A 25,541-nucleotide genomic window follows, 5' to 3' on the forward strand; every position below is an offset into this window, starting at 1 on the left:
TCCGACTGCTTCGAAACAAGACGTCTATCTTCTCCTTCATTTCCCCCATACACCCTCGCCATGCCGCTATAGGAACCACCACCACCGGGGTAAAAACCCCGCATTCGGAGTTAAAAGACTCCAAAGAAAAGACGTCTGGTTCGGTCGACTGAGGCTGATAGGATCCGTTGATTTTAGGAGCACGGAGACTGGCACGGAAAAACCAATGACCTGAGGCGGAAGATTTCGGCTCCCAAGTAGCGCTAAACAGAATTCTTCTCTTTTTTTCTTTGAGAAAGGCTAAATGGCGCCTGGTACCCATTGAAAACAGAGCTACCTTGATCACCACCAGTATTCATTGGGAGGAGGTTAGCCGGACGCGACATCATTAAAATCCCAGCAATACGTCTGCATAAATCATTCATAAATTGACATTATACATGCTTTTTCACGCAAGACGGGGGCCCACCACAGACGTATTGCGTGTGATCTGCATTTAGTGAGGGGCGGCCCCGCATTGGCTCCACACCCCCTTACGTTTTTCTTGATGCCTGTCTCGGGGGCAAAAGTTTAGACACTTGTCTAAACACATGAATGTTTTTCAGCAGTAAAAAGTAAAAAGCTTCTTATTACTTTTGAATATCCACAATATTAAGTGATAAGTAAGAACACCAACTTTTATTCTTAATTATTCAACAATACAAAAACATTCTCCAACAAGATATAATAGAATTGACATGTTCGATAAATCTAAGACGACGCCTATTAGTGCCACACATGGTAAGGTGGACGAGGTATATCATCAAAGGTACAAAGAAGCATGTAGTTGATCAACAAAAGCTCAAAAGACACATTAGGCCAAAAATAAATGTGATTGCAACTTAGCAGGAATGACTGCAAAGTAGACAGTAAAAAATAAAGTATAGCAGCATGATATAATTTGTAACATGTAACTGAAACCCGTATTCAAAGACCTGTCATGGAATGGACAAAATTGGGAGTCAACCACTTACTCCCTGTAACCAACAGCAGGTACTTGCTTATCTTCCCAGTATGGTGGCCAGCAGAGCCATTCGGATGTACATGCCGTTCTCTGCCTGACGAAAATAGGCCGCCCTTGGGTCCGTGTCCACCTCGGCACTGAAACGGAAACAAAGGATTGATAAGCATAGTGTTATTGTACAAAACACGCATTAAAAATGTACTTTACCGTGTCTCCGGTAAATACTATTTTTAGTGGTTATTTAGCTTTAATTGTCTCTTGTTCAGCAGGTTGAGTCTCACCTGATTTCATTTACTCGGGGTAGCGGGTGCATGACGACCATCTTCTTCTTGGCTCCAGTCATGATGTGAGGGGTTAGGATGAACTGGCCGAAGCACTGGCAGGGACACAACAGGATTACATTTACTCCCCTCTAGAGGGCAGGTGTCAAACTACAGCCACATCAGCATTAAGGGTTACATGCTTGAATGCAATTCTTCTTTTCCCTTGACAGTTATTGATTAAAGCAGCAGTGTGTACTTACGGCCTTGTACTCCTCTTCAGATGAAAACCTCTCCTTCTGGATCCTGGTCATGTAGATGACGTCGGTATCAGGCAGCGCTTCCTCGATACTCTCAAACTCCTCCTGCAAACAGGCACAATACCCGACGTGGTAAGTCTTCAAAGTACTCAATGATGACATGTCGTCCATCATTTATGATTGCTACCTGTTTGATGCCCTTAGAGGCCACATAGTTTATGATGTCAGCGGGCATGTGCAGGTTCCTGGGGGCCACGTAGCGCAGCGTGATACGGTACTGAGTGAGCAGCTTGGCCAGCGAATGAACGGTGCGGCCGTGTTTCAGGTCGCCAACCATGGTTATCTGGTGCACATTTAAGACATGAAATACAAGTTGAAGTCCCATTTTTGTCTACGTGAAGTCTGTCCTCACCGTCATGCCGTTGACCGTCCCCAACTCCTCTCGGATGGTAAATACATCCAGAAGAGCCTGGGTGGGGTGCTCGCCCACACCGTCCCCAGCGTTGATCACCGGTTTACGACAATGGCGTGATGCGCTCTGTATGATGTCACAACAAGGTATAAAAAACATATAGACTCTGAATACTTGACATATGTCGCATATCATCCCACAGAGGTGTTTTGAACTCAAACCTCAACAGCGCCAGGCATCGGGTGGCGGACCACCAGCACGTCAGCGTAGCAGCTCATGGTTTGGACTGAATCGGTCAGAGATTCTCCCTTCTTTGAGGACGAGGTGGACTCAGAGAAGTGGACGACGGAGCCGCCCAGGCGCTGCATGGCCGCCGCAAAGGAGCTGCTGGTCCGGGTGCTGACCTCGTAGAACATGGACGCCATCACTTTACCCTGGAAGGAAGGACGTGATCACACCTTAACTAGGTGACATGCAGCAGGGTCTATGCAGGTTTCAACATGTCAAATTTAAGACTTTTTAAGACTGCAAGACCATCTTGAAAATGATTTAAGACCATTTCACATCCATACGGACAAAAAATACAACGACAAAGTAAAATCAGAGGTCCAAAATGAATTTTAAGTATGAGTTCATTCACTGCTCTGCTAACTAAATACACCAGGAGCTTCTCTAGTGTAAACTAATACATTTTCAGATTTGCCATAGAAGAGTTTTCTTGCAAAAGGTGCAGTGTGCTTCATATCAAGTGTTTTCATGTAACATCAACATCAGCAATGGTAGAAGAAAGCACAACAATATATTGTCTATGAAAGGGACAGTTAGCATCTCTGCTAAAGCTAAATGGCTAACTTTGGTAATGTTTTTTTTGGCTGTCAGAATTGAGCAAACCGATAAAAACATCTACAATACTACTATCTGCACAAAGTTGTGAATAACAGCGTGTGCAGAGAGCGATTGTCTAAAAAGAAGGATGGTAATTATGGCGTGCAAGCCTCAAACAGAATTTGAATGTGAATAATGTGGATAACATTCAAATGTGCTCAGCTCATTTTGTATCTGGTGTGTATAGATACATTTTTACCTGTTTTTTGAAAACATATTGCTAATACACAAGGATTATTTTTATTTAGGCATGAGAAAATGACTTTCGCAAATCTCCATTGCATTCCTCCCCCCACACATTAAGATGAGTGTAAACACTAAACAGGCAACCGCTTTTAATGTCGGTTGCTGTATAAACTTGGAGAAAAGATTAGGCATGAGAAGCTGACCTGAAATTCTGGGAACAAATAATAGAAATAATAAGAGAATTATGTTTTTTTTGTATAGTTTTACTGCTGAGTACAGTACTACCACAGATAAATTAGTGTGTGCTTACTGTACGGTATGTAATAGTATGATTTCACTGCTAAACATCTCATATTGATCTCCTTTGGCAATTGGCACCACTTAACACACATAACACTCCTTTGAGGGGGTTACGTTTACCTTTGTAAAGTTGTGCAAGTGTGGTGTTGTGTGGTGTTTCAGCATCTTTTGACACGGACTTCTCGCGATTTTTGACTTTTACATAATCATTCCAATCACTTTCACCGCCATGTTTACAAACGCTTCTCTCGATGGCTGCACATCTGGGTACTAAACACTTTATACGTTTCCATCCACCGGCTTCAACCATGCATTAAATTGATCGTTCTGGAGACACTCATCCTTGAACTTTTACTTACCCATCTTATGCAAGTAATTTGGCTCTGCTGTGGGCTTTCATTAAGTTTTCTCCGCTGCTATGCTAACTAAACTGTCAACACACAGCTGCGCGCGCACAACAATAGCTGGCGGTGTTCGATAAATTCTGACCGGGCAGCACAGTTGGTTCGGCTGTGTAGTTATGTTATAGCATCTTCAAAAATGGAAACATTTCAAAGCGAGACTGAAGTTTATGCATATTTTAAATAAAAGTAACATCAATAGATTTTTAAGACCTTTCAAAATTGTATTTAAGACCTTCTATGAGATTTTAGGATAATTTTTGAGATTTTAAGGCCTTAAATTCAAAGTATTGAATTTAAGACTTTTTTAGACTTTAACGACCCCGCGGATACCCTGTGCAGAAGTTTCGGATAATTGACGCTCAACCCAGCTTAGCACAAAATAAATGCAGTCAATGACCAACCTTCAGTATGTCAAGGCTGCGTTCTTTTTGAACCATCATGCGTAGTGTGTGTGCAATGTTGAAGAGGTGAGACATCTGCGAAGACAATGAACGTGAGTGTTGTACACCGAACATGTCCAATGTGCTAGAGGATGGCGATCCCACCTGCTCTTTGCTGAACTGTCTGACAGACAGGATATGCTGGCCTACTAAAGGGTGCAGCAGAGGAGACATCTGGTAGTGGGACAGCTGGCCAGCAGGAATCTGTCCTGGCCCGGCCTGAGGGGACAGCAGCCTGAACAGGGGAGGGGGGTGGCTGTAGCCATCAGCAGCCCCCGTGGGCGGCAGCATGACCATCTCTGCAAAGAGCACCACAACTTTTAGGGACGTTCAATTAGCCATGCATTGTCACGTATGACATGGAGCACCTGGCGGAAGCCCTGGGTCAGAGGAGCGGTGGGTACGAGGGGGCTGCATGTAGCGACCCTCTCCTGCTGAGCGACGAGGACTGGGGGCTCGGGTTCGCACCAAGCCCTCGCGGGGAGGAGTCGGGCGAGGATGCTCAGGTGTCTGTTGAAAGAGAAACCACCTCAGCATGTACGCAAACTACATGTACCATATTTCGAATAGTGTGATTATTTATTACAATGGGGCTTTCAGGAGAAAGGGTGAAAGACGTCGGCCAGGTCTTCACGTCTTCACCGTAACCTGGCGGCACCAAGACCTGACATGTGCAAAACAACAACTTGTCTACATCATTCTTGATAAAAGACAATTAAGATGTTTAGGACTGAGGATTACCTCTCCATCGATGTAGGCCACCTCTCCTCGTAAGACCACACGCCGAACTTTGCCCTTCACCTTCATGCCGCTGAAAGGCGTCCACTTGGACTTTGTGAACTGCATGGTCTGTGGAATAACCCACTCCTGCTCCAGGTCCACCTGAGACACACATAACCTGAGTGGTCACATCCTCGGAATGCTCATCAATGGTATTCCAAGCATGTTTACAATTTCTAAACTACAGTGAGACACATAAAAACATCCCATTCTGACTTGTACCTCCACATAGGTGTTCTCTTGCACAGGGAGGTTGAAGATCCTACGCGGGTTATCGTAAAGACGCCGCACGATGTCGTCCAAAGTCAGTCGTCCATCACTGACAGCGGTTAGCAGCAGCGGCAGCATGGTTTCCAGGCCAGGATAACCTGGAGGCGGATTGTCACTGGTCTTCTCCTCCACAGAGTGAGGAGCTAAAAACACCATCGAAACAAAAAAAGTAAAATAACTAAGATATTTGTCGATACTGGAAGTGAGGTGTTCCTGACCGTGGTCTGTAGCGAAGCAGTCAATGATGTCCAGGTTCTCCCACAGCGCCTCCATGTCCTCCCGGGTGCCCAGCATGGGTCGCACCTGAGCACGCCCTTCGCCAATTTCTATTATATTGTCCTCACACAAAAAGAGGTGATGGGGCGCCACCTCACATGTCACCTGGATGCCCTTCTGTTTGGCGGCTCGGATGATAGTGATCTGAAAAAAAGTGGCAGAAAATGGTCAAGTCTTCTTCACTTATTCAGCGTTTTTACTCTTGAGCGGCATGAAGAGAGTCTTACCTCCTCCTTCTTGGCCACGTGGCAGATGTGAACCGGCCGCTGGTAGAGCTGTGCAACCATCAGGATGGCAGCCACTGTCTGATTCTCAGCGTGCGCCATGATGGGCAGATGCTTGGGCCACTTCTCAAAGTGCTTCCGAGAAAATAAATTATAATAAATGACGCAAATACGCACAGAGACTGACTTTCGGTGTCAAGTGTTTGCGTCGTGTGAGGCAGCTAGCATAGCCTCTGCTCTATGGCACCCACCTCCATCCACAGGGAGACGTTGTCCATCTTGAGTGTTGAGTAGGTGTCATTTAGGTACATCTTCAGGCCAACGGCCTGGCTGGCGATCGATGGTAGGGTGGACGCGTTGTCCGAGGCGGCGCCCAAGTACAGCGCATAGTCACAGCGGCAGCCGGCTTTAGCTAGCTGTGACCCAACATGAACACTTAGTCCGCGTTACATTTTTACAAATCACAGAAGAGACGTTGATAAGGTTACCTTTTGCACGAGGGCCAGAGTGGTGGCATCTGTGATAGCGGGGGAGGTGTTGGGCATAGCGCACACCATAGTCACACCCCCTGCCAGGGCCGCAGCTGTACCAGAGCAGAAGTCCTCCTTGTGGGTGGCACCTGGTTCACGCAAATGGACGTGGACGTCAATGAGACCTGGGAGTCCAAACAGAAATCAGAATTATTGCATGCAACCATGGCAATCATGAATTTGGTCTGAAAATATAATTTGGTAACTTACCAGGCAGACGGACCAGCGTCTGGGACGTCATGCTGTCGATGTGAGTCTTCACCGGTGGACTTCTACCAATTTGATGAAGAGCCTGCAAACAATCATCTTGCTTTTCATTCCTCGACAGCTTTAAATAGAAAAATAACAGATTAAGTAAAAGCGCATACCTGAACAAAGAGTTTGGTGCACTTAATGTCTATGATGAGCGGCACCGCGTAGTCGATGGCCATGCGCCTCGTCCTGTAGCCTTTGGTGATGAAGGACGATAGTCTGCGACCTCCGCCATTCCTCATGGAGAGGTTGATCACCAGGTCAAAGTGGTTCTCCTCCAGATAATTCATTATGCTGCGCTGTTTCTCCTTGGGGGGACAATTGCTCTCCTCCTCCTCAAAAGGCCAGTCCACAGCTGTCACCTGGCGAGACGTGAATGACGTGTGGGGTCAGAACACACTGGATAAACATTCAATTTGGTGTCTGGTGGATTGTAATAAAGTCCACTCGCCTTGACTCCATGTTCCGTGTAGAAATCGGCGGTGCCCAGACTAGCGTATAGGTCGTAACCAAGCGACTCCAGAGCCTGAACGGTGGGAAGCAGCTCGCTCTTGTTCTACAAACATCAAACATCAGCATCAAAAGGTCAAGGGTTTTAAGCAAAGTTGGGGTTTTATTTTTACCTTATAGCTACCGATGGAGAGCAGAATGTTCTTCTTGGGAATCTTGAAGCCAGTGGAAAGCATGGCTTTGAGGTAAGCCTCGTAACGATTTTCACCAAAGCAGGCCACTTCGCCAGTGCTGGTCATCTCCACACTGAGCACCACATCGGCCCCCGCCAGGCGCGAGAAGGAAAACTGAGCAACCTGAGAAAAACACGTGGACAGTGCAGGCAAGGTCAACAAAGTTTTAAAACATGTAGAATAAGAGCTCGGCGTGAGGCTTTACCTTGACGCCCACAATCCCCTTTCCTCTTATGAGGCCCACAGGCTCCACCTCATCGCCCATGATGACTGCCGTCGCCAGGGCAACAAGGTTCACGCCTAATGTCTTGGATACAAAAGGGAAGGAGCGGGAAACGCGGACGTTGCACTCGATCACCTTCAGCTGGTCGTCCTGTAAATGGAGGCACACAATTGGTTACGGACGATGACATCATTTAAATGTGACACAAAGTCTTCTCACCTTTGCAATAAGCTGCAGGTTGAAGGGTCCCGTGACCTGAAGCTCCTGACCGATGGCGTGGACAATTATCTTGATCGTCTCCATGGTCTTCTGGTTGAGGTCTTGAGGAGGAGTCACTAGCGTAGCGTCGCCAGAGTGTACACCAGCATTCTCCACGTGTTCAGACACGGCGATGGCCATCACAATGCCGTCACACGCTACAGCATCCACGTCTATTTCCTATTCATTCATAAAAACAACATTCTTCATATTTGTTTCTTTAGCTGCAACAGTTCCAGTCTCATTCTGGCTGACCTTAGCTTCCTGTATGAACTTGGAGATGACAACAGGGTGCTCCTTTGACACGGCCACAGCGCTGCTCAAGTACTTCTCCAGGTCACTGTCGCTGTATGCCACGTTCATGGCGGCGCCGCTCAGCACGTAGGATGGACGAACCAAGCAGGGGTAACCCACTGTCTCACAAAACCCCATAGCCGACTGCAGGGGAAATTCATGATTGTCAGAAAGTGTGAAAGCTGAGTGTATTATATTCACACGTCACACCCTGGAGCCTTCAAACGTTACCTTGGTGTCAGACAATTCCTTCCACTGAGGCTGGCTGATGCCGATGGTGTCTAGCATTCTGGAGAACTTGAACCTGTTCTCGGCACAGTCAATAAACTCAGGCGACGTTCCCAGGATGCGGCACTGCTGGCGGTGCAATGACATGGCGATGTTGTTGGGCAGCTGGCCTCCCATGGACAGGATGATGCCTTCAGGGTTCTCCTTCTCATAAATATCCATCACCACCTAAGAGGACCACAAACGCCGTCTTGAGTTTCTCCACTCTAATATGACAGAGATGTTCAAGAAAGATGTACCTCGAAGGAGATCTCGTCAAAGTAGAGGCGGTCACACATGTCGTAGTCCGTGCTGACGGTCTCAGGGTTGTAGTTCACCATGATGGTCTTGTAGCCCATCTGCAGGAGACAAGATGAATGATAATAAAACGGCCATGACGGACCGCCAGAGGGGCTGTTGAGGACGCACCTTCCTGAGCTCCGTGATGCAGCCCACGGCGCACCAGTCGAATTCCACGCTGCTGCCGATGCGGTACACGCCTGAGCCAATCACCATGACATGCTGATCTTCAAAGTCGAGGTCGTTCTCAGTGCCGTTGTAGGTTAGGTACAGGTAGTTGGTAAAGGCCGGCCACTCGGCGGCCACAGTGTCAATCTGCTTGACTACTGGCAGGATGGACCAATCGTGACGCAGTTTTCTCACTGCCAGCTCGGTGCTGAGAATAGAAAAAGTTTGCAGTGTGACCCTGATACAACATCTGTGGTATTGATCTTATGCCCACCTCTGTACGGCAAGAGCAATCTGCTTGTCTGAAAAGCCCAGCTGCTTGGCCTTCCGCATCACCTCTGGTGGCATGGTGCTCTCATCCTGCAAGGGAAACAAATGAGAATCTGGAATTTGGCTCGGAGTCTTTTGTTGAGAGCTCGTCTCACCTGGTTGTACATCTCCAGCATCCGCTCATGGTCGGCGATGTTCTTCATCTTGTGCAGGAACCAGCGGTCGATTTTGGTCAGCTGGTACAGCTGGTCCACCGTGTAGCCAGCTCTGAAGGCAGCGGCCAGAACAAAGATCCGCTTGTCCGTCGGCATCTGCAGCTCCTATGAGCGGGAAAGGCGCATAACAAAGCAATCAGGCTCGCTTCCATCTTTACGACATCCTACTACACAAGCCAGATGCTTACCTGGTCAGACACTGGCTTGATGGTGTGGTCAAATCCGACACAGTTCTCATCCACCATCCTCAGAGCTTTCTGGAACGCCTCCTCGAAGTTACGGCCGATAGCCATCACCTCACCTAGAAAGATCAACACTCAAATCAGATAAATTGTGAATGCTGAAAAATGAGCTGAATACCACCCTCCTCCCCCACCCAAAAAAATGAGGCCAATAAAACTCTGCCTCTTACCAATGCTCTTCATGGAGCTTCCGATCTGGGTGGAAACCCTCAGGAATTTGCTCAGATCCCAGCGAGGCACCTTCACCACGCAGTAGTCCAGACTGGGCTCAAAGTTAGCTGTGGTTGAGTTAGTCACAGAATTCCTTTACAGACAGCAAAAAATATATTATTATCAAACATTATAAAGACATGAGTGCGGTCTTTCCAGACATACTTGAGTTGCGGCAGAGGGATTCCCAGCCCAAGTTTAGCCGCCACGTAGGCTAGAGGATAACCTGTCGCCTTACTGGCCAGGGCGGAGCTCCGTGAAAGGCGGGCGTTCACCTCGATGATGTAATACTGATAAAAGGTTCAGAAAACAGGTTGGTGAGAACAAGCAAATTGCAAGTGTGGCCGCGTTACTAGTGTTCTTTTTTTTTTTTTTTTTTAAACACTTTATCAATTTCCACAATAGCAACATTTGTTACAAGTCACTTTTTGTAAAACAGAGTACCCCCCTTTCTTGGCTTAAAGACATGTTTTGATATAATGTAGTACAATGTTTTCACAGGGCATTCAATCGATCGTAACTGGACTGTTTGATTTGTCTGAGAAGACGTTTCGCCTCTCCAGATCTATAGTAGAGCTGACCAAGCTAGGTCTAAGACTAGATCTGACCAAGCTAAGTCTAAGACTAGATCAGACCAATGCAAGTCTATGAGCATGAACTGATGAAGCCTACTTGAATGAGAGGCGAAACGTCTGCTAAGACAAACCGAACAGTCCAGTTACGATCGATAGACTACCCTGAGAATACAATGACCTGGATGAATGAGAACCTACATAAAATATATTCACGGTTTAATTTTAATTTAAGAGTTTGTTCGTTCAAATATTGAAAGAGAAGGTTTTCACAAATTCAGTGAAAAGGTTCCAGGTCTCAGATAATTCTTGTTGAGCTGGAAATAGTCTGTATCTGAGCTTCTCCTATGGCAGGAAAGACAGTAGGTTCCCTTTTTCAGTCATTGTACAAAAAATGGGGGCTAGTTTTATATCTGAGTGAAATGAAGAAATAACTACACTGTTGTCTAAGAACAGTTAAACTTTAAACCTTTATTATGCCAAATTGTGATCGCCTACTCTCGAGTGTAAAAAATAAATTTTGTGCTATTGGGAAAAATCTACTTTTTCCCGCAGAGAAATGTTTTCTGAACTGAAGCCATATTTTAAGAGAATACTTCACAACTGGATTTGGTCCTTATAACTACAAGGCAGTGAAAAGGTCAACAAAGGCATCGGGTTGGATGTTAAGTCCATTTGTGTCCAAATTTCACATTCCTCACCCTCATATGCATATTTCAAGTGACAATCTGGTGATATTTACTGCCCAATGGTAGAATTAAAAAATGGGTAGCCCACTAGCCCTAGTCGTTACTTGTGTTCTTAAGTCTCTCACCTGGTCTGATTCGGGGTTGAGAGCATACTGGATGTTACACTCTCCCACTATGCCTAGGTGGCGGATAACCTTGATGGCTGTGTTTCTCAGCATGTTGTACTCGTGGTCGTTAAGCGTCTGACTGGGTGCCACGACGATAGACTCTCCAGTGTGGATGCCCAGGGGGTCAATGTTCTCCATGTTGCACACCTAAACAGGACGAGAGCATGTGTGAGTAACTAAAAGAAGAAGAGCATCTCTATAACATCCACCAGGGAAGGAGCATGCATAGGAGTGAAATAAAACTCACGGTGACACAGTTGTCGTAGGCGTCCCGCACCACCTCGTACTCGATCTCCTTCCAGCCCTTCAGCGACTTGTCCACCAGCACCTGCGAGGTGTGGGCAAAGGCTGACGTCACCAGAGAGGTCAGCTCCTCATGGTTGTTAGCAAACCCAGAGCCCAGGCCGCCGAGCGCGAAGGCCGAGCGCACCAGGACGGGGTAGCCCAGACGCTCTGCAGCTGCTAGTGCCTAGAATGAGTGCACAGTAAGTCTTTATTTAAGTTGGCGTTGTAACCTATAACGATAATTTTCCAGAAATCTGCTCACCTGCTGTACAGATAGAGCCGCTTCGCTAGGTGCCACATGCTCGTTGATCTCCTCCATCTTCTCCACAAAGATCTTCCTGTCCTCGGTCATCTCAATGGAGACCACTGGTGTTCCCAGCACTTTCACGTTATACTTCTCAAGCACGCCCAGTCTTGTCAGCTCCACGCCGCAGTTCAACGCCGTCTGCCCACCGAAGGTCAGGAGAATGCCGTCGGGACGCTCGTTTTTGATTACCTGAAGATGAACAGCCACTCGCTGTAATGTGATGACCCTCACACTTGTGATAGCAAAGACAAGGCATACCTGAGTGACATACTCTGCCGTGATGGGCAGGAAGTAAACCTTGTCCGCTAGACCTTTGGAGGTCTGCACGGTGGCGATGTTAGGGTTGATCAGCAGTGTCTGGATTTTCTCCTCCTTCAAAGCTTTAATTGCCTGAAAAGAAGGCGGAGAGGCTAACTTAGGACAATCTCCTACCATTCCCAGTAGTTTGAAAATTGTCCTTTGTAATTTCCATTACGGTGAAGGGTAAATTATTATTGGGAAATTAGAAAGATCTTAAGAGGAGAAACGTTCTATTACAGACCTGAGAGCCTGAGTAATCAAACTCGCCAGCCTGGCCAATGGACAGTCCTCCAGAGCCAAGGATGAGGACCTTCTTTGGTCGGGACACCTTTTCAGGTTTCAAGGAACCCAAGTAAGAGATATAGTTCATGAGACGCTGCTTTACTGGAGAAACCAAAAGGGAGAACAACATGTCACAAAAACACTTGATACTAGAAGATGCTCCTGATGAGGATGTCAGGTTACCAGATTTGCCAACATCGCCATCTTTATGGCCTTGTACGGTGCTGAGGAACACATCAAACAGGCCAACCAGATCGGTGGGGCCAGCCATGTGCTCGGGATGGAACTGAACACTGGAAGGGGAAACACACTTGTCTATCACATTCAGTTCGATCATGGCTGACTTTATGGTTTATGGTCTGAGTTTATTTCAAACATGCATCAACATGATACATCACTTTAGGGAGAAATGACAAAACCAGCTGCCTTGTTGTACCTGAAGAGGGGTTGCGTGTTGTGCACAATGCCCTCATTGGTGTGGTCGTTCGCGTTAGTAAAGAGGACATCCCAGTCGCTCGGCAGAGTGTCGGGGTCAACAGCAAAACCGTGGTTTTGACTGGTGATGAAGCAGCGGTCCGTGCCCTTATGGATGCAAGGCTGGTTGTGCCCACGGTTACCATACCTTTCAGGCACACAAATAAATAGAAAGTAGTAAAGGATTGACATTGGAGCAATATTTTCTCTCCCTGGAAAGTGATGGTATTTTGTTTTCGAGAAAAGTTACATTTTCCCACAAGCACAATCTAAAAGTTCTCATTTAATTTGTCCTACAGGTCAGCCTGACCTTAGTTGCCTGATAAGAGCAGTCGTCACAGACGTTCTAGCGATAATAAGCAGAACCGCTAAGTCAGTCAACAGATGGCTGAGAACAGCAAGTAGACGCATTTCACATCACGACGCAGTGTGGCAGATTACCTCGTTTGGGTCACGTAAAGGCAAACCTGAATCAGAGATCATTCCTCATCTAGCGTATTTTGTAGCTTTTGATCCAAAATATGACAAAGTCTGAAGGGGAAATTAGGTGCACTATGCTAACAAAATTAAGTGTTTTCCTTTTTGAAGGAAACAGTGCAGTGGTACTGCGGGTGAATTACCGCAAAGTAGAGACGCTATTTTATTTTTTTAATGAATATTATATGCATTTGAAGTCTTTATAAGCCCTCCATGCAGCTTTCACACACACTTATAAACACTTATTATGCTCTTAAAACACTTCACTCTCAAACTTACCTAGATGGGTACGCAAATCTCATCACATTTAATAATACTTTCAAATGTGCCATGCACTAAGACAGCAGTAAGTGAGCGGTGAGGTGGCAAGGAAACACTATACCTCGGTTTATAGACGCTTGACTTTTCACATGATTTGACAAGAAATTGCCTTAAAGGTTTGCCACAGTATACGGTCTTGGTTATCGTACAGCAAAAACATTGCACCAAACAAACCAGTCCAGATCAGCTACAAGTTGATGAGTGATGAGCAGATCCAGCAAGTAGCACTATTGCTTTGTGCTCAACAAGAAATACAAACATACGGACATAATAAAACAATCACTTACTGTTAGGGTTGTACAGTATACCGGTACTAATAAAGTACGACGATACTAATTAATTGAAAAGCGTACTATACTGCCTTTGAAAAATACCGGTGCCATTTTTTTCATTCGCATGGTGCTGTGCGGCAGTGACTACAGAGCCAAGGCGCATGATGTTGAGTGTGTCAAAACGCACACATAGCGCATACAAGCAATAAATAACATGGAGGAGAAAAAAACGACAATTCTACTGGTTAGTAAAGGGTGTGGTGAAGTGCAATATGAAGGTATTTGGGCTTCAAAACTAACAATGAAGGTGACGATAGAGGCAACGCACTGCAAGATCTGCTTTAAAACATGCCTCGCCAAACGTGGCGATTAGCATTACCACCTTTGCTTCCAACTTAGGTAAACATTGTAATAACCATTCAGATCGGCACAAGGAGTTGTAAAGAGTGACAGGTAATAATGTAGTTGTTACACCTTTCCTGGAGCACAGGGCAAATGTTCCCTCCAGGGCCGATTTTTTTGTCAGGGGTAACACCCTTCACTTTACCCGGAAATGAGTAAAATAAAAGCTAAGCTCACCTTTCGGGTCAGAGTGACGAGGCCGCCAATTTGTGACAATCGCTTTATTATTAGTTTTTTAGGACATAACCGGACACGTTCATTACTCTACTGCGCAGTGCAAAGCGCACACGCTACCTCTCTCTCTCTTTACTTGCCCACTCACTCACTGACGTCACTGAGCCAACACATTGCCATTCTTATAAACACACATACTCTACTCTCATGACAGTTAACCAACTCCCCTATTGTCCCCTGCTTGGCTTGATGCTAAATATTAGCAGTTATTTAGCGTTAACTATTGCAAGTAAAATTACTGAATTTTGTAAGAAATTCCTACAATTTGTGTTTTATCTTTAACAATGTGTGTTTTACCTGCTACATAGCTTATCTGTGTACTTGTATTCATAGTTTTGTTTCTAGTATTTACAAATAATTGTATTTTTCTTAAAGCACAGACCAAGAGTGGCAATCATAAATCATGAATAATTTAATATAATGTCAATAAATTATGTTTATTCTAATCTAATCCTTGATTATGACAGACTATATGTAATATGAAAAATGGTATATTGTTCTTTGAGTGCAACAAGAAAAGCCCAATGTGTTTTATGCCTTTAATTTCTATTTTAACCTTCCAAAATTGTTATTTGAGTGCAATAGGAAACATATGTTTAATGTATTGTAAGAAGTATCGATAGACATTTTGGTACCGGTACCAAATCATTGATATCGGGACAACCCTACTTAATGTACAATGTCTGCTTTCACTGCAATTCTGACTGATGAGCTGTTCATGTCTTCCCGTTTAGATGAAGAATGAATCATAATCCTCTCGGAAAAAAAAAAAAAAAAGGCGTATTTTCGTGTCTTTCATGTCTCGCCATCTCCGGGTTTAAGTTGAATGTCAGAGTTGACCAACTTCTCGGTTCATGGCCACAACCTTCTACTATACAGATGAAATGGATGATTTATAATAGAATTAACTTTCACCAATTTAGAGGCGATGCAGCAGCTCAACAGGTCTGTATGTCAATAGCTGCGTAAGCTAGTTAACCGGTGCTAAAAGTAGTTCCTCTGCGTTAGTTCTCATAATAATAATAATATTGCTAATACTTGGGTAAAAGTCAGGTCACAAGATGTAAATGGAGTATTGTTGGCAGTTTTTGAGAGGACTTTATGGGCACAATACTCCCATTAGCTTCTTTGTTAGCCACCTCGTACTAGCCGTACATTATGAATTAAAATGCATGAAAAACGAAAAACATTTGTTCATAAGGATAGTGAATTATTAGCATTTTTTTTAAAGTGTAGTTCCTCTTTAAAAAAACCACAAAAAAAACTTGTATGCCCATCTTCACCAAGAGTCTTCAATAAAAGGTAAAAGTGATTTAAAATGCTCATTTATCCATTTAATTAATTTATTTGTATTTCACATTGTTTTCTGTGTTTAAAAGTATCATTCTCTATAAAATGTGTCATATTAATATTATTGGGTGTCTTGAAAGGATTAGTTGGATTTACATTATTATGAAAAAAATTCCTTAGGTTTTGGTACGATTCAGTCTTTGTCTGACCTTTTGGACTGGATAACTGAGGTACCACCGAATTATGCTGGATTAGTAACAACAGTGTATGATATGCTGATACTTATTACTTCATGTGTACCCAGAGTTTCCATTCCAAGCAGACATATGGTGGTTTGTCGGGATCTGGCGAAGTCTGACAACTTTCACTTTTTTCCACCATAAGGCAAACTCGAAATGACTATGATTTATTTTATTGCTTTCGTGTTTTTGAGCCACTGACTTCATCTTGTAGGTGTTTGCGCCGATGACCAAGGAAAGCAGCTGGTGTCCGAGGCAGATACCAAAAACCGGCTTGGGGTGATCCACGCACACCACCTTCCTCACGTTGTTGATGGTGGCCTGGCATAGCTGCGGATCTCCGGGACCGTTGCTGATGAATAAACCATCAAAGTCTGGAGAGGACAAAAGAGAAATTCACCATAAAACTAATCCAGATGTCATCTCAGGGCATTCGATCAATTGCAACTGGACTGTTTGGTTTGTCTTAGAAGACGTTTCGCCTCTCATCCGAGTAGGCTTCATCAGTTCACGCTCATAGACTTAGATTGGTCAGATTTAGTCTAGCGGCTGGTGCCAATACCTCAGTAGGCTTCATCAGTTCATGCTCATAGACTTAGATTGGTCAGATCTAGTCTAGCGACTGGTGCCAAAACCCCAACTATTTATACTCCAAAACCAGGAGGGTGTGCCTGGGCAAAGATGGTTTCACCCTATCGTAGTGAGAAAAAACACTGTTTTGTTGCAAACGAGCAATCCTACTGCCAAACCCAACGACAGTGTAAGTGTAATTTCCCCTTGTTAGCATCGAGGTATTGTGTGGCACAATGATCGCTGTGGACAGGCCAGTTGTGATCGATTGAATGCCCTGAGATTAAAATGACCTGGATGAATGAGAACATTCATCGACATAATCCAGATGTCAACTGGCACCAAAAAAGGCCAAATTCATGTGATACTAGCCTGTGCTGTCCAAAGGGTGGTCCCAGGGTACAACAGTGACGCGGGCCCCTCGCTCCGCCAGGCAGCGAATCTGGTTGTATTTGATGCCGCAGTCTACCGCGGTGATCCGTAGACCACCGCTGGGGTTGAAGACACGGGTCTCCTGGAAACAGAAAATCAAGTGATTTAAAAGAAACCCAATCTTTCTTTTAAAAAAAACCAATAGGTTTATTAAATTACCTTCATGGACACCTCCTGGACCAGGTTTCTCTGGTGGACATTATCCAAGGGAATGCTCTCCTCAGGGGTTTCGTCCAACACCAGCTTAGCCAACATTGTCCCTTTCTCGCGGATCTTTTTGGTCAGGCAGCGAGTGTCGATGCCTACAATGTTACACAAAAGGCTCAAACTATGTCCAGTGTTGCATTCGCAGCAAGCGTTTGTTCTCACCTTGTATCCCCGGAACTCCCTGCTCTTTGAGCCACTGGTCCAGCGACTTGACTGAGCTCCAGTGACTTGGACTCTCCGACAGCTCCCCGATGACCAGAGCGGCGGCATGGATCTTTGACGACTCAAACCACTGAAACCGACAAGATCAATTAATAGGTGTTCCATACTTCTTCATTGTCTTTGTGAACGCCTACTTTGCTCAGTCCAAACACGCCTTGCTCATCCTGTGGTACGCCGTAGTTGCCCACCAGAGGGTAGGTGAGTGTTAGCAGCTGGCAGTGGTAGGACGGGTCGGTCAGCGCCTCAGGGTAGCCCACCATGCCCGTCTGGAACACTGGGTGGAAAGATAATACATTTGAATGCCTTACCGAATCAACAAAAATACAAGTACACATGCTCGGTATGATGCAGTACAATTATAAAACCACAATATTACATATTTTTTTAATTAATACCTCTGACCGTTTCAATTTGTGACATGAGCTTTGATATAGCGCACATTCTGTAATAATATATACATTTAAAGTATATTTTATTATATTTTATTATGTCATATATTATAAGTGACTTGTGTCAATGGCTACACTTTGCATCTTGACACACAAGTTTATTGCAGGGTTAGTGCTGTTTTTCTTGTCATACAAGTGAAATGCCTGCGACCCGAGAGGGACAAGCGGTAGAAAAATGGATGGATGGACAAGTGAGATGCCCTGACAAGATATGTGAGTGAACTTAGTCTCAGCAAGATGGCTCTAAAGTGGGGATCAACATGAAGAGTGATAACACAATATTGAACTGTGAAAAAGACAACGAGGGTCACGCACCAACTTCACCACACACAGACACTTTAGCGCCAAAAAGGCGGCCTTCGAACCTCGTCCCGTCCTCCAGAATCAGGGTCGCCGTGGTGGTCATCTTCTCATCGGACATGATCTTTGGAACTGTCGGTACGGACTGTTTGGATGATGTTGACTTCTGGTGGATGGGACGATCCAGCGGCTCTCCACGTGAAAGTCACGCCGACGCGACCGAGATGGAGATCGGACTGGAAGTTTAAAAAAGTCGAACACCGAGAGTCACCCTCAGCGGATGTTAAACAAAAACAGCGGATGTTTGAATGAATCTGACAAACCAGACGTAGAGTCTATTTGATTTGTTTTCCGGTCCGTGTGTTTAGCCAGTCGTTGCCAGACTCCCCACATGTACGGCCGCCACAGTACATGAACCGTCGTAGCCGGAACCAGCAAGTTTGACTCACAACAATGTTATTTCCGGTTGTTTTTTTCTTTAAAGTACTACATACGCATTCTCATTGCTACTAAGGTCAAATGTATTTTAGACTATTTACTGTGCAGTCGTTTTTTAGACATATATTAATCATTGTTGTCGTTTTGTGCACTTTGCGTGCCCGTTGTACACTCAGATAATGTTCTTCCGGTAGCACAATTGCAAGCTTTAAGCATTTTTGCCTTGCCTCTGACGTCACCTTGCTACGTCAGATGGAGGCGGGGCTCCTGTGAGCAGCAATTTCACAGCAGATGGATTTGGTTGTATTCGTTCCAACTATGGCAGGAGTTTTCAACGTTAGGCCCCCCTCCCAAACTGATAGGGAGGTGGTGCGGGGAACCCCTACATATCTTGTACAAACTTGTGTTTTAAACAGGCACTCAATGTAGCTTGTTATTGTCCAATAACGACAAGATCGTATAGGTTCGTTCCCCGGGCGCGGAGAACCCACGTGACTGCGTGGGTTCTCTCCAGGCACTTCGGGGATAGGCTCCAGCAACACACACCCCTCCCGCTCCTCCTTGAGAAGTGCAAGCGATTATAAATGAATAGATGGACTATAATGTTTAAATAATACACAGATTTATTTAATCATGTTTTTATTTTAAACATGCTGTCTAACTGTGTTGGCGACTTGTCCAGGGTGTACCCTGCCTTAAACACAAATGCAGCTGGGATAGGCTCCAGCCCCTCTTCGACCCAGAGAGGGATTAGTCATGGTAGAAGATGGATGGATGGATGGATGGATAGACAGTCAAGGTACAATGACATTGTCATTTTTAAACTACTCTACAATGTGTTGGAGCAATTGGATCAAAAATGTTATATTAATTAATTTATTTTTTCAAATGTCACAACCTTACTGCACTACTTCTACGCACCCCCTAGGAGTCACGGACCCACCGTTGAAGACCTCTGAACTAGGGTGGTGGCTTTCTTGTCCGTATCCTGCAACAGAAAGCAATATTGCTAATCTATTTTTTATTATAAGTGATGAATTTGAGTATTATATAGTTCAGTCAGATTGCTGCATGTGTTTAATTAAATTGAACTGGTTATTTGTATTGTTTGCCTGATACAATAAATTCTGTATCCATCCATTTTCTACCGCTTGTCCCTTTTGGGATGGTGGGGGGTCGCTGGAGCCCATCTCAGCTGCATTCGGGCGGTAGGCGGGGTACACCCTGGAAAAGTCGCCACCTCATCACAGGGCCAACACAGATAGACAGACAACATTCACACTCACATTCACACACTAGGGCCAATTTAGTGTTACCAATCAACCTATCCCCAGGTGCATGTCTTTGGAGGGGGGAGGAAGCCGGAGTACCCTTAGGAGCAGTCACAGCGAGAACATGCAAACTCCACACAGAAAGATCCCGAGCGCAGGATTGAACCCCGGACCTTCGTATTGTGAGGCAAATGCAGTAACCCCTCTGTGCTGCCCCAGGAAATTCAGTAGTCGATATAAATACCGCAATGGAAGAAAGAAAAAACCAGAAGCCATGTATCTTTAAATTGTCAAGTATTTAGAACAGCAGTGGCATATAGCCTGCCAGCAGTCTATATCAAAACAAATACAACTGATGGCAGAAGCAGGGATCGATCCTTAAACCCTCAACTGAGCCACTGAAATAGCCCGCTACAATGACTGAAGTACATATTTAAAGACAAATCTTTGTGTTTTCATTTGTTATTAGTATCCTCATTTCAGTCTTTTCTCATTACGTTATGCCTTTTTGCTCTTTTTTTCCATTTTTGCTGATTTATTTATTTTTTTTAACTTTTATTTTTACAATGTACCACAGGCCCGTTAAATAGAAGCGGCGTTCAGCAAATGGCCCCCAGGCTACACTTTGCAATCCTGGTCAAACAAGTAAAGCTATGTTCTTCAAAGTGTTACCAAACTACAGAATAGTGTTTCGAAGCTGTGTTTTCTTAGCACTTTATAGAAGGTTGGGTTGCTCACTTCTGTAGGTTAACTGCTCGCTGTGGTAATGCACGCTGCCTGGGCTTGTGGTGGCGGATCTTTGCTCTTGCTCACAGGGCAAATACTTTCATGACCACTTGTATCTGATTACCGAATAAATGCATAAAGCAAGATACACCTATTTCACTTTTAATATTATGTATCCCTGCTCGCTGAATGTAGCAACAAAATCGTTGAAGTGCATGACAGATCATTTCTGCTACGTCCTATTCTCTGGCAAACCAGGCGCATATGAAGTGTTGTGAAGAAGAGTTACGCCACACCTCAGTTACACCACATTGCCACTCTTCCATTTTTATGAATGAGGCTAAACAGTAAGCCTCAAATCCGAATTTGAGACTGGCTTGCACAAATAAATAAATATTTGTGAAAAACTGGCTAAGTTTTTCAAGACTCAGTGCTCAAGCGCCGAGTATTGACACAGCTCAAGCAAAAATTGTTGCACGGTATTCGATAGACGAAACTGAAAAAAAGCAGGTATCATTGTATTTTTTGGGTGCTGATGTCAAAATATCAAAACCAATCCATTTTATATACAGCACATTTTAAAAAACAATAACAGTTTCACAAAGTGCTGCAAAAGAGTTAAAACACACATTTGTAAAACAAATTAAAAAAAACTTAAAAAGAGAATACATAAAGTAGATAAAACAAAATGGACTAAAATCACACAACTCTCATGCAAGTTTTAAGGCCAAGGAGTAAAAATGTGTTTTAAGACGTGATTTAAAAGTCATTAAAGAGGGAACCGTCTGAATAGCAAGACGGATATGGTTACAAAGTTTTAGAGCCACAGCAGAAAATGCATGAAGGTCTGACATAAATTTTGGCGCTAATCCGTTAGATTTAAAAACAATAACATTTTTAAATGAATTCTACAATGAACTGGAGCCATTGAAGGGATGCTAACACAGGCTCAATGTGCTCATGTTTTTTTTGGTCTGTTAGAAGGTGAGCAGCAGCATTTTGGACAAGCTGCAATCGAGCGATTGAGGCCTGGTTCATACCAGCATGGAGGGAGTTGCAGTAGTCCACACGTGATAAAATAAAAGCATGGATTACCCACGCAAAGTCATTAAAAGATCAAACTGATTTAATTTGTGCAAAAAATCTTGAATGATACAAAATGGCGCAAAGTCATTAAAAGATAGAACAGATTTAATTTGTGCTAAAAATCTTAAATAATGAAAAAAAAGGATTGTACAACAAAGTTAATCTCCTGTTCCAATGTAGAATCATTATTAAATTTAAAACCAAAATTTTTGACTGTGGGTTTAAAAAAGGCATCATCGGGTCCAGATCACTGAGGCGAGCATTCTGGTTTACTTGTGAGCCAAATAAAATTATTTTCGTCTTGTTTTCATTTAAATTTAAGAAGTTTACTGCCACCAAGCTTTTACGTCGTCTAGACAATTTAAAATCAATCAATCAATCAATGTTTATTTATATAGCCCTAAATCACAAGTGTCTAAAAGTGATTTTAAACATGTGGAACCAGGATTGGTCCTACGATCGAGCCCTGAGGGACACCGCAGAACAAGGGAGCGCAGACTGAAGCAGAATCATCAATTTGGAACTTGAAAGTTCTGTTTGTCAGATATGACCTGAACCATTTCAAGGGTGTGCCTCTTAAACCCACACATTGTTCTAAGCGACTAATGAGAGTTGTGTGATCTACTGTGTCAAATGCAGCACTTAGATCTGAAATAATTAAAATAGCAGAATTGCCAGAATCAGTGGATGTTAAAAAGTCGTTAAAAACCCTCTAAAGTGCAGATCCGGTGCTATGAAAGGCTTTAAAACCGGACTGAAAAACATCAATAGCCGCATTTCAATAGCTGACATTGTAAAAGCAATTCTTTCTCTAAAATCTTTGAAATGAAAGGAAGCTTTGAAAGTATCGATACTTTTGACAACCCTAAATGTGACTGGTCTTCAGCAATTGAAATGTTTTTAAGGTAAAGTTTAACACAGACCATGAGGGTTACTATACTGTGAGAGTATACCTTTTTTGAGGGCACTTCTTAATTTTTAGCAGTCAATGCTCAACTCATTTGCTCATCAGGTGAAGTAACCCATATTTCTAACAATCATTAAACAAGGAACATCTAAGGTTAATAGTAAAGTAGGTATGTTTCTGGTAAAATGAGTTTCTGTATTGACACTGACAAGGTAAGGTCTGCTTGATAAGGATAACAGACATTTGCCAAGCTTGTTAAAGTGCCTTAGTTGTAAAGGATGCAGTAATAAACTCCATAGTCTCCCCTGCGCTACTGCAGTACTTTTTCTTGCTGCCTTTCCTCAATCTCAATTGTTCTTAGCTTGTCTCACTAAGATTGTTTTTCATGGTTCTATTTTCAGAACTGAAAAGTCAGACAGACACAGACCCAGACTAAGAACATTACGGCAAATGTTTTTTTTTATTATGCACAATCGTTTTATAATGACTGACTTGATGCAAGATGGCCGTCACATTATGGTGAGGAGCAACAAAGCATCCTCTACGTTTAGGTTTTTAGACGCGACTATTTTCTGCCTTTTCAGCTGCAGATAGGTTTCTTTGACTTTGCTTTGGATGTCGTGCAGCTCGTGCGTTTTGTCATTTAACAGCAAGATCAGCTGGGTCCGCCTCTTGGTGGCCATCTCGGTGTGACTCTGAAGGAGCTCCTTTGTGTTTCTCAGCTGCATGTCCATGACCGGGTCAAATATCAAGGAGGTCACATTGGCTCCGAAATCGTCCGCAGGATTCTTGCATGCAATTTTCCCAATCTCGTCCATCAGGCCACCCATCGGCTGCCTGTCGTCCTGGAGATGGACCTCTGGCTCCACGGGTTCTGTAGCGGAATCCTGCAGGACTTTTCCAGAATTAATCTTTATTGCCTCCAAAAGGTCCCAAGTGACTTTTTGTAGCTCGTTCTTTGCCTGGAACAGCTCATCAATCTTTTCATTGATCAGTTTGGTCAGAGCGGTCCTCTCCTTGACTGCAGTCTCAACATCTCGCTGCAGAAGCTCTTTCACATTTTGTAGCTGCCAGGCGACGGTCTGGTTGAGCCTGGTATTCCGGCTCCAGTGCTCCTGGGTAGTTCCCGGGTCTGCCGAGGTCAGGTTGTCCCCCGCTGTGTTTATCAGTCCACCCAGGGTGGCGAGGTTGATGCCGAAGAGTTGCGAGCAAATTCGAGATTGCATCCCGCTGAGTTTGTCCGTCAGGGAGTTGAGTGTGGCTTCCAGTTGTGCGTTCTCCTGATCTGCTCTCTGCTTGATGTCCTGGATGTTCTGCTGGAACTTCCTGTGCAGCTCGTCAATGTCCAGCTGAAGCTGCTTGAACTTCTGATCACGCAGCTCATAATCTTGTTTCAATTCACTCAGTTCCTGACGTTTGATTTTTTCATTGGGGTGCTTCTTCCTGATTGGGTTTCTCAGGAGCTTCTGGAGTTTTGTGATCTGCGTCTGGACTTTTTTTTTCTCTTGTTTTAACATGATGGCATCCAGCGATCCAACCATACGTTGTTTTTTGTTCTCTTCCGTGGCGACAAACACTTGAATTTGTTTGCTGACCTTGTCTTTGTGACGCAGGTCCTTCTTCTTGCACTCATCAAGGAAAGCGTCAAATTCTCTGTACCTTTTGTCGTGGTCTTGTTGGAGACTGTGAATGAGGCTGCTCCAGTAATGTTCTCTCTCACTCAGCTTGGTCTTCTCTTTGTTAGTCAGGTCATGTTGGAGCAGCTCCAGCTTTTTCTTGTACTTCTGCTCTGTTTGCAGCAGTTGTTCCCTCATCTCTTTTTTTTTTTTGGCCAGGTCGTCGTTGTGCTTCATCTTTACCGTGTTGACAGTGTCCTCGATGTCCAGCTGCTCGTCCAGGATCATTTCACCCCGCTCCTTCTCATAGGGCTTCACATCCGCGTCCTCCTCTTTGTGCACGTGCTTGTGAAACCCTTTCTGATGCTTTTTGAAGTCCTCCTTGTAGAGTTTGATTTCTCCCAAATACTCTTTGATCTCTTGCCTGTGGTTGAGCTCGTCTGTCTCGATCTCGCTGTACAAGTTGATGAGCCGGGCGTTGGCCTCCTCCAGCTTTTGGCCGGTGCCCTCCCAGAAAGTGCGGATCATGTCCACCTCCAATTGGAATTTGTTTCTCTCCTTTAGTTCATTTTCCACATCTTTTTGGAGCTGCTCGATTTGCTTTATCATGGCCTTCACCTCCTCAGACAATTCGGGTGGAGGCTCAGGCTCTGGGGGTGGTTTGGCCTTACGAGCCTTTCCTTCCTTTTTGCCTTTGCCTTTTTTAGGAGGCATGCTCGCTATGCTCAATTACAGACTCTAAGGACAGTGTAAGAACTACTAGCTACGTGGAGACCCACAGTCCCTACACACCATATATGTATTTTTGCAGCATATATGCTACAACCTGTGAACACCAATGACATCTTCAAAGCTTTGCTAGGTCATCTTCCTTGTGGCAACATGTCATCTTCCTTGTGGCAACATGTCATCTTCCTTGTGGAAACAAACACACGTGTCATCATGGTCAAGACCTACTTTACTATTTCAGTGCTTTCTTAATGCATCAACATCATTTACACGTTAAGCCTACTTGTGACTAATACAAAATAACATTAGAGACTACTAGATTCCGGAAGGGGATGTAGCTCAGTGGTAGAGCGCATGCTTTGCATGTATGAGGCCCCGGGTTCAATCCCCGGCATCTCCACTCTTTTTTTTTTTTTTAAACCAATTAACTGTTGCTTCTATTTGCGTGTTATAAAATCTTAAAAATCCATAATTACTGAAATGTATGTCAACAAATGTATTTTTACTGCACATTGGCGCTGACAGGCTAATAGCCCTTTGAAGTTGTGATTATTATATTTAGAAACAACTTCATTCAACGTATGTGAACGTGTATTTTTAAGCATTAACATACCCTATACAAACATATAATGTGCTTGTTTTAGGAAAAACACCAAGCTTTACCATGTATTTTAAACACACCACAA

The 25,541-nt window shown here is 44.2% G+C and overlaps 2 protein-coding genes and 1 non-coding gene across 5 annotated transcripts; 1 reads left to right on the plus strand and 2 right to left on the minus strand.

Moving 5' to 3' along the window:
• Window positions 1-642: 642 nt before the first annotated feature.
• On the minus strand, window positions 643-18,715 carry LOC133648571 (CAD protein-like). Of its 3 annotated transcripts, none has more exons than XM_062044795.1 (44): window positions 18,406-18,715; window positions 18,098-18,318; window positions 17,468-17,607; window positions 17,274-17,403; window positions 17,064-17,206; window positions 16,845-16,986; window positions 16,105-16,276; window positions 12,630-12,815; window positions 12,153-12,486; window positions 11,870-12,001; window positions 11,567-11,800; window positions 11,267-11,488; window positions 10,978-11,166; window positions 9,757-9,881; window positions 9,552-9,685; window positions 9,328-9,440; window positions 9,080-9,244; window positions 8,929-9,014; window positions 8,616-8,862; window positions 8,447-8,545; window positions 8,151-8,375; window positions 7,881-8,063; window positions 7,587-7,805; window positions 7,350-7,517; window positions 7,085-7,267; window positions 6,913-7,017; window positions 6,578-6,823; window positions 6,420-6,501; window positions 6,168-6,334; window positions 5,931-6,095; window positions 5,683-5,814; window positions 5,398-5,599; window positions 5,132-5,322; window positions 4,871-5,011; window positions 4,716-4,793; window positions 4,498-4,639; window positions 4,235-4,428; window positions 4,091-4,165; window positions 2,136-2,348; window positions 1,915-2,040; window positions 1,690-1,845; window positions 1,506-1,607; window positions 1,264-1,358; window positions 643-1,119 (listed from the first exon to the last, which is right to left on the minus strand). In XM_062044795.1, exons 2-44 carry the CDS (start codon window positions 18,201-18,203, stop codon window positions 1,020-1,022), a joined length of 6,789 nt encoding a protein of 2,262 aa, XP_061900779.1. In that variant the 5' UTR covers window positions 18,204-18,318; window positions 18,406-18,715; the 3' UTR covers window positions 643-1,019. The 3 variants fall into 3 exon arrangements, with proteins under 3 accessions (XP_061900779.1, XP_061900781.1, XP_061900780.1); XM_062044797.1 differs by having other exon boundaries at window positions 12,153-12,295; window positions 12,377-12,486; window positions 18,148-18,714; XM_062044796.1 differs by having other exon boundaries at window positions 12,153-12,295; window positions 12,377-12,486; window positions 18,098-18,714.
• A 4,304-nt stretch (window positions 18,716-23,019) lies between these two features.
• LOC133649194 (dynein regulatory complex subunit 4-like) lies at window positions 23,020-25,047 on the minus strand. The gene has a single exon (XM_062046028.1). The coding sequence runs from the start codon at window positions 24,838-24,840 to the stop codon at window positions 23,020-23,022; it is 1,821 nt and encodes a 606-aa protein (XP_061902012.1). The 5' UTR covers window positions 24,841-25,047.
• Window positions 25,048-25,183: 136 nt separating this feature from the next.
• Window positions 25,184-25,255, plus strand: trnaa-ugc (transfer RNA alanine (anticodon UGC)). The gene has a single exon. It is a non-coding gene; the product is annotated as a tRNA-Ala (tRNA).
• The last annotated feature ends 286 nt before the right edge of the window (window positions 25,256-25,541 follow it).

This window comes from Entelurus aequoreus, linkage group LG04 (genome assembly GCF_033978785.1).
Source record: "Entelurus aequoreus isolate RoL-2023_Sb linkage group LG04, RoL_Eaeq_v1.1, whole genome shotgun sequence".
In the NCBI taxonomy this organism is placed as follows: domain Eukaryota; kingdom Metazoa; phylum Chordata; class Actinopteri; order Syngnathiformes; family Syngnathidae; genus Entelurus; species Entelurus aequoreus.

Excerpts from the sequence above, each read along its gene's own strand:
- LOC133649194 (XM_062046028.1), bottom strand. The coding sequence starts at position 24,840 with ATGCCTCCTAAAAAAGGCAAAGGCAAAAAGGAAGGAAAGGCTCGTAAG.
- LOC133648571 (XM_062044795.1), bottom strand. The coding sequence starts at position 18,203 with ATGTCCGATGAGAAGATGACCACCACGGCGACCCTGATTCTGGAGGAC. Across the intron at positions 8,376-8,446 it reads TTGACGAGATCTCCTTCGAG|GTGGTGATGGATATTTATGA; the intron begins GTACATCTTTCT and ends TGGTCCTCTTAG. Across the intron at positions 1,608-1,689 it reads CCTCTAAGGGCATCAAACAG|GAGGAGTTTGAGAGTATCGA; the intron begins GTAGCAATCATA and ends GCCTGTTTGCAG.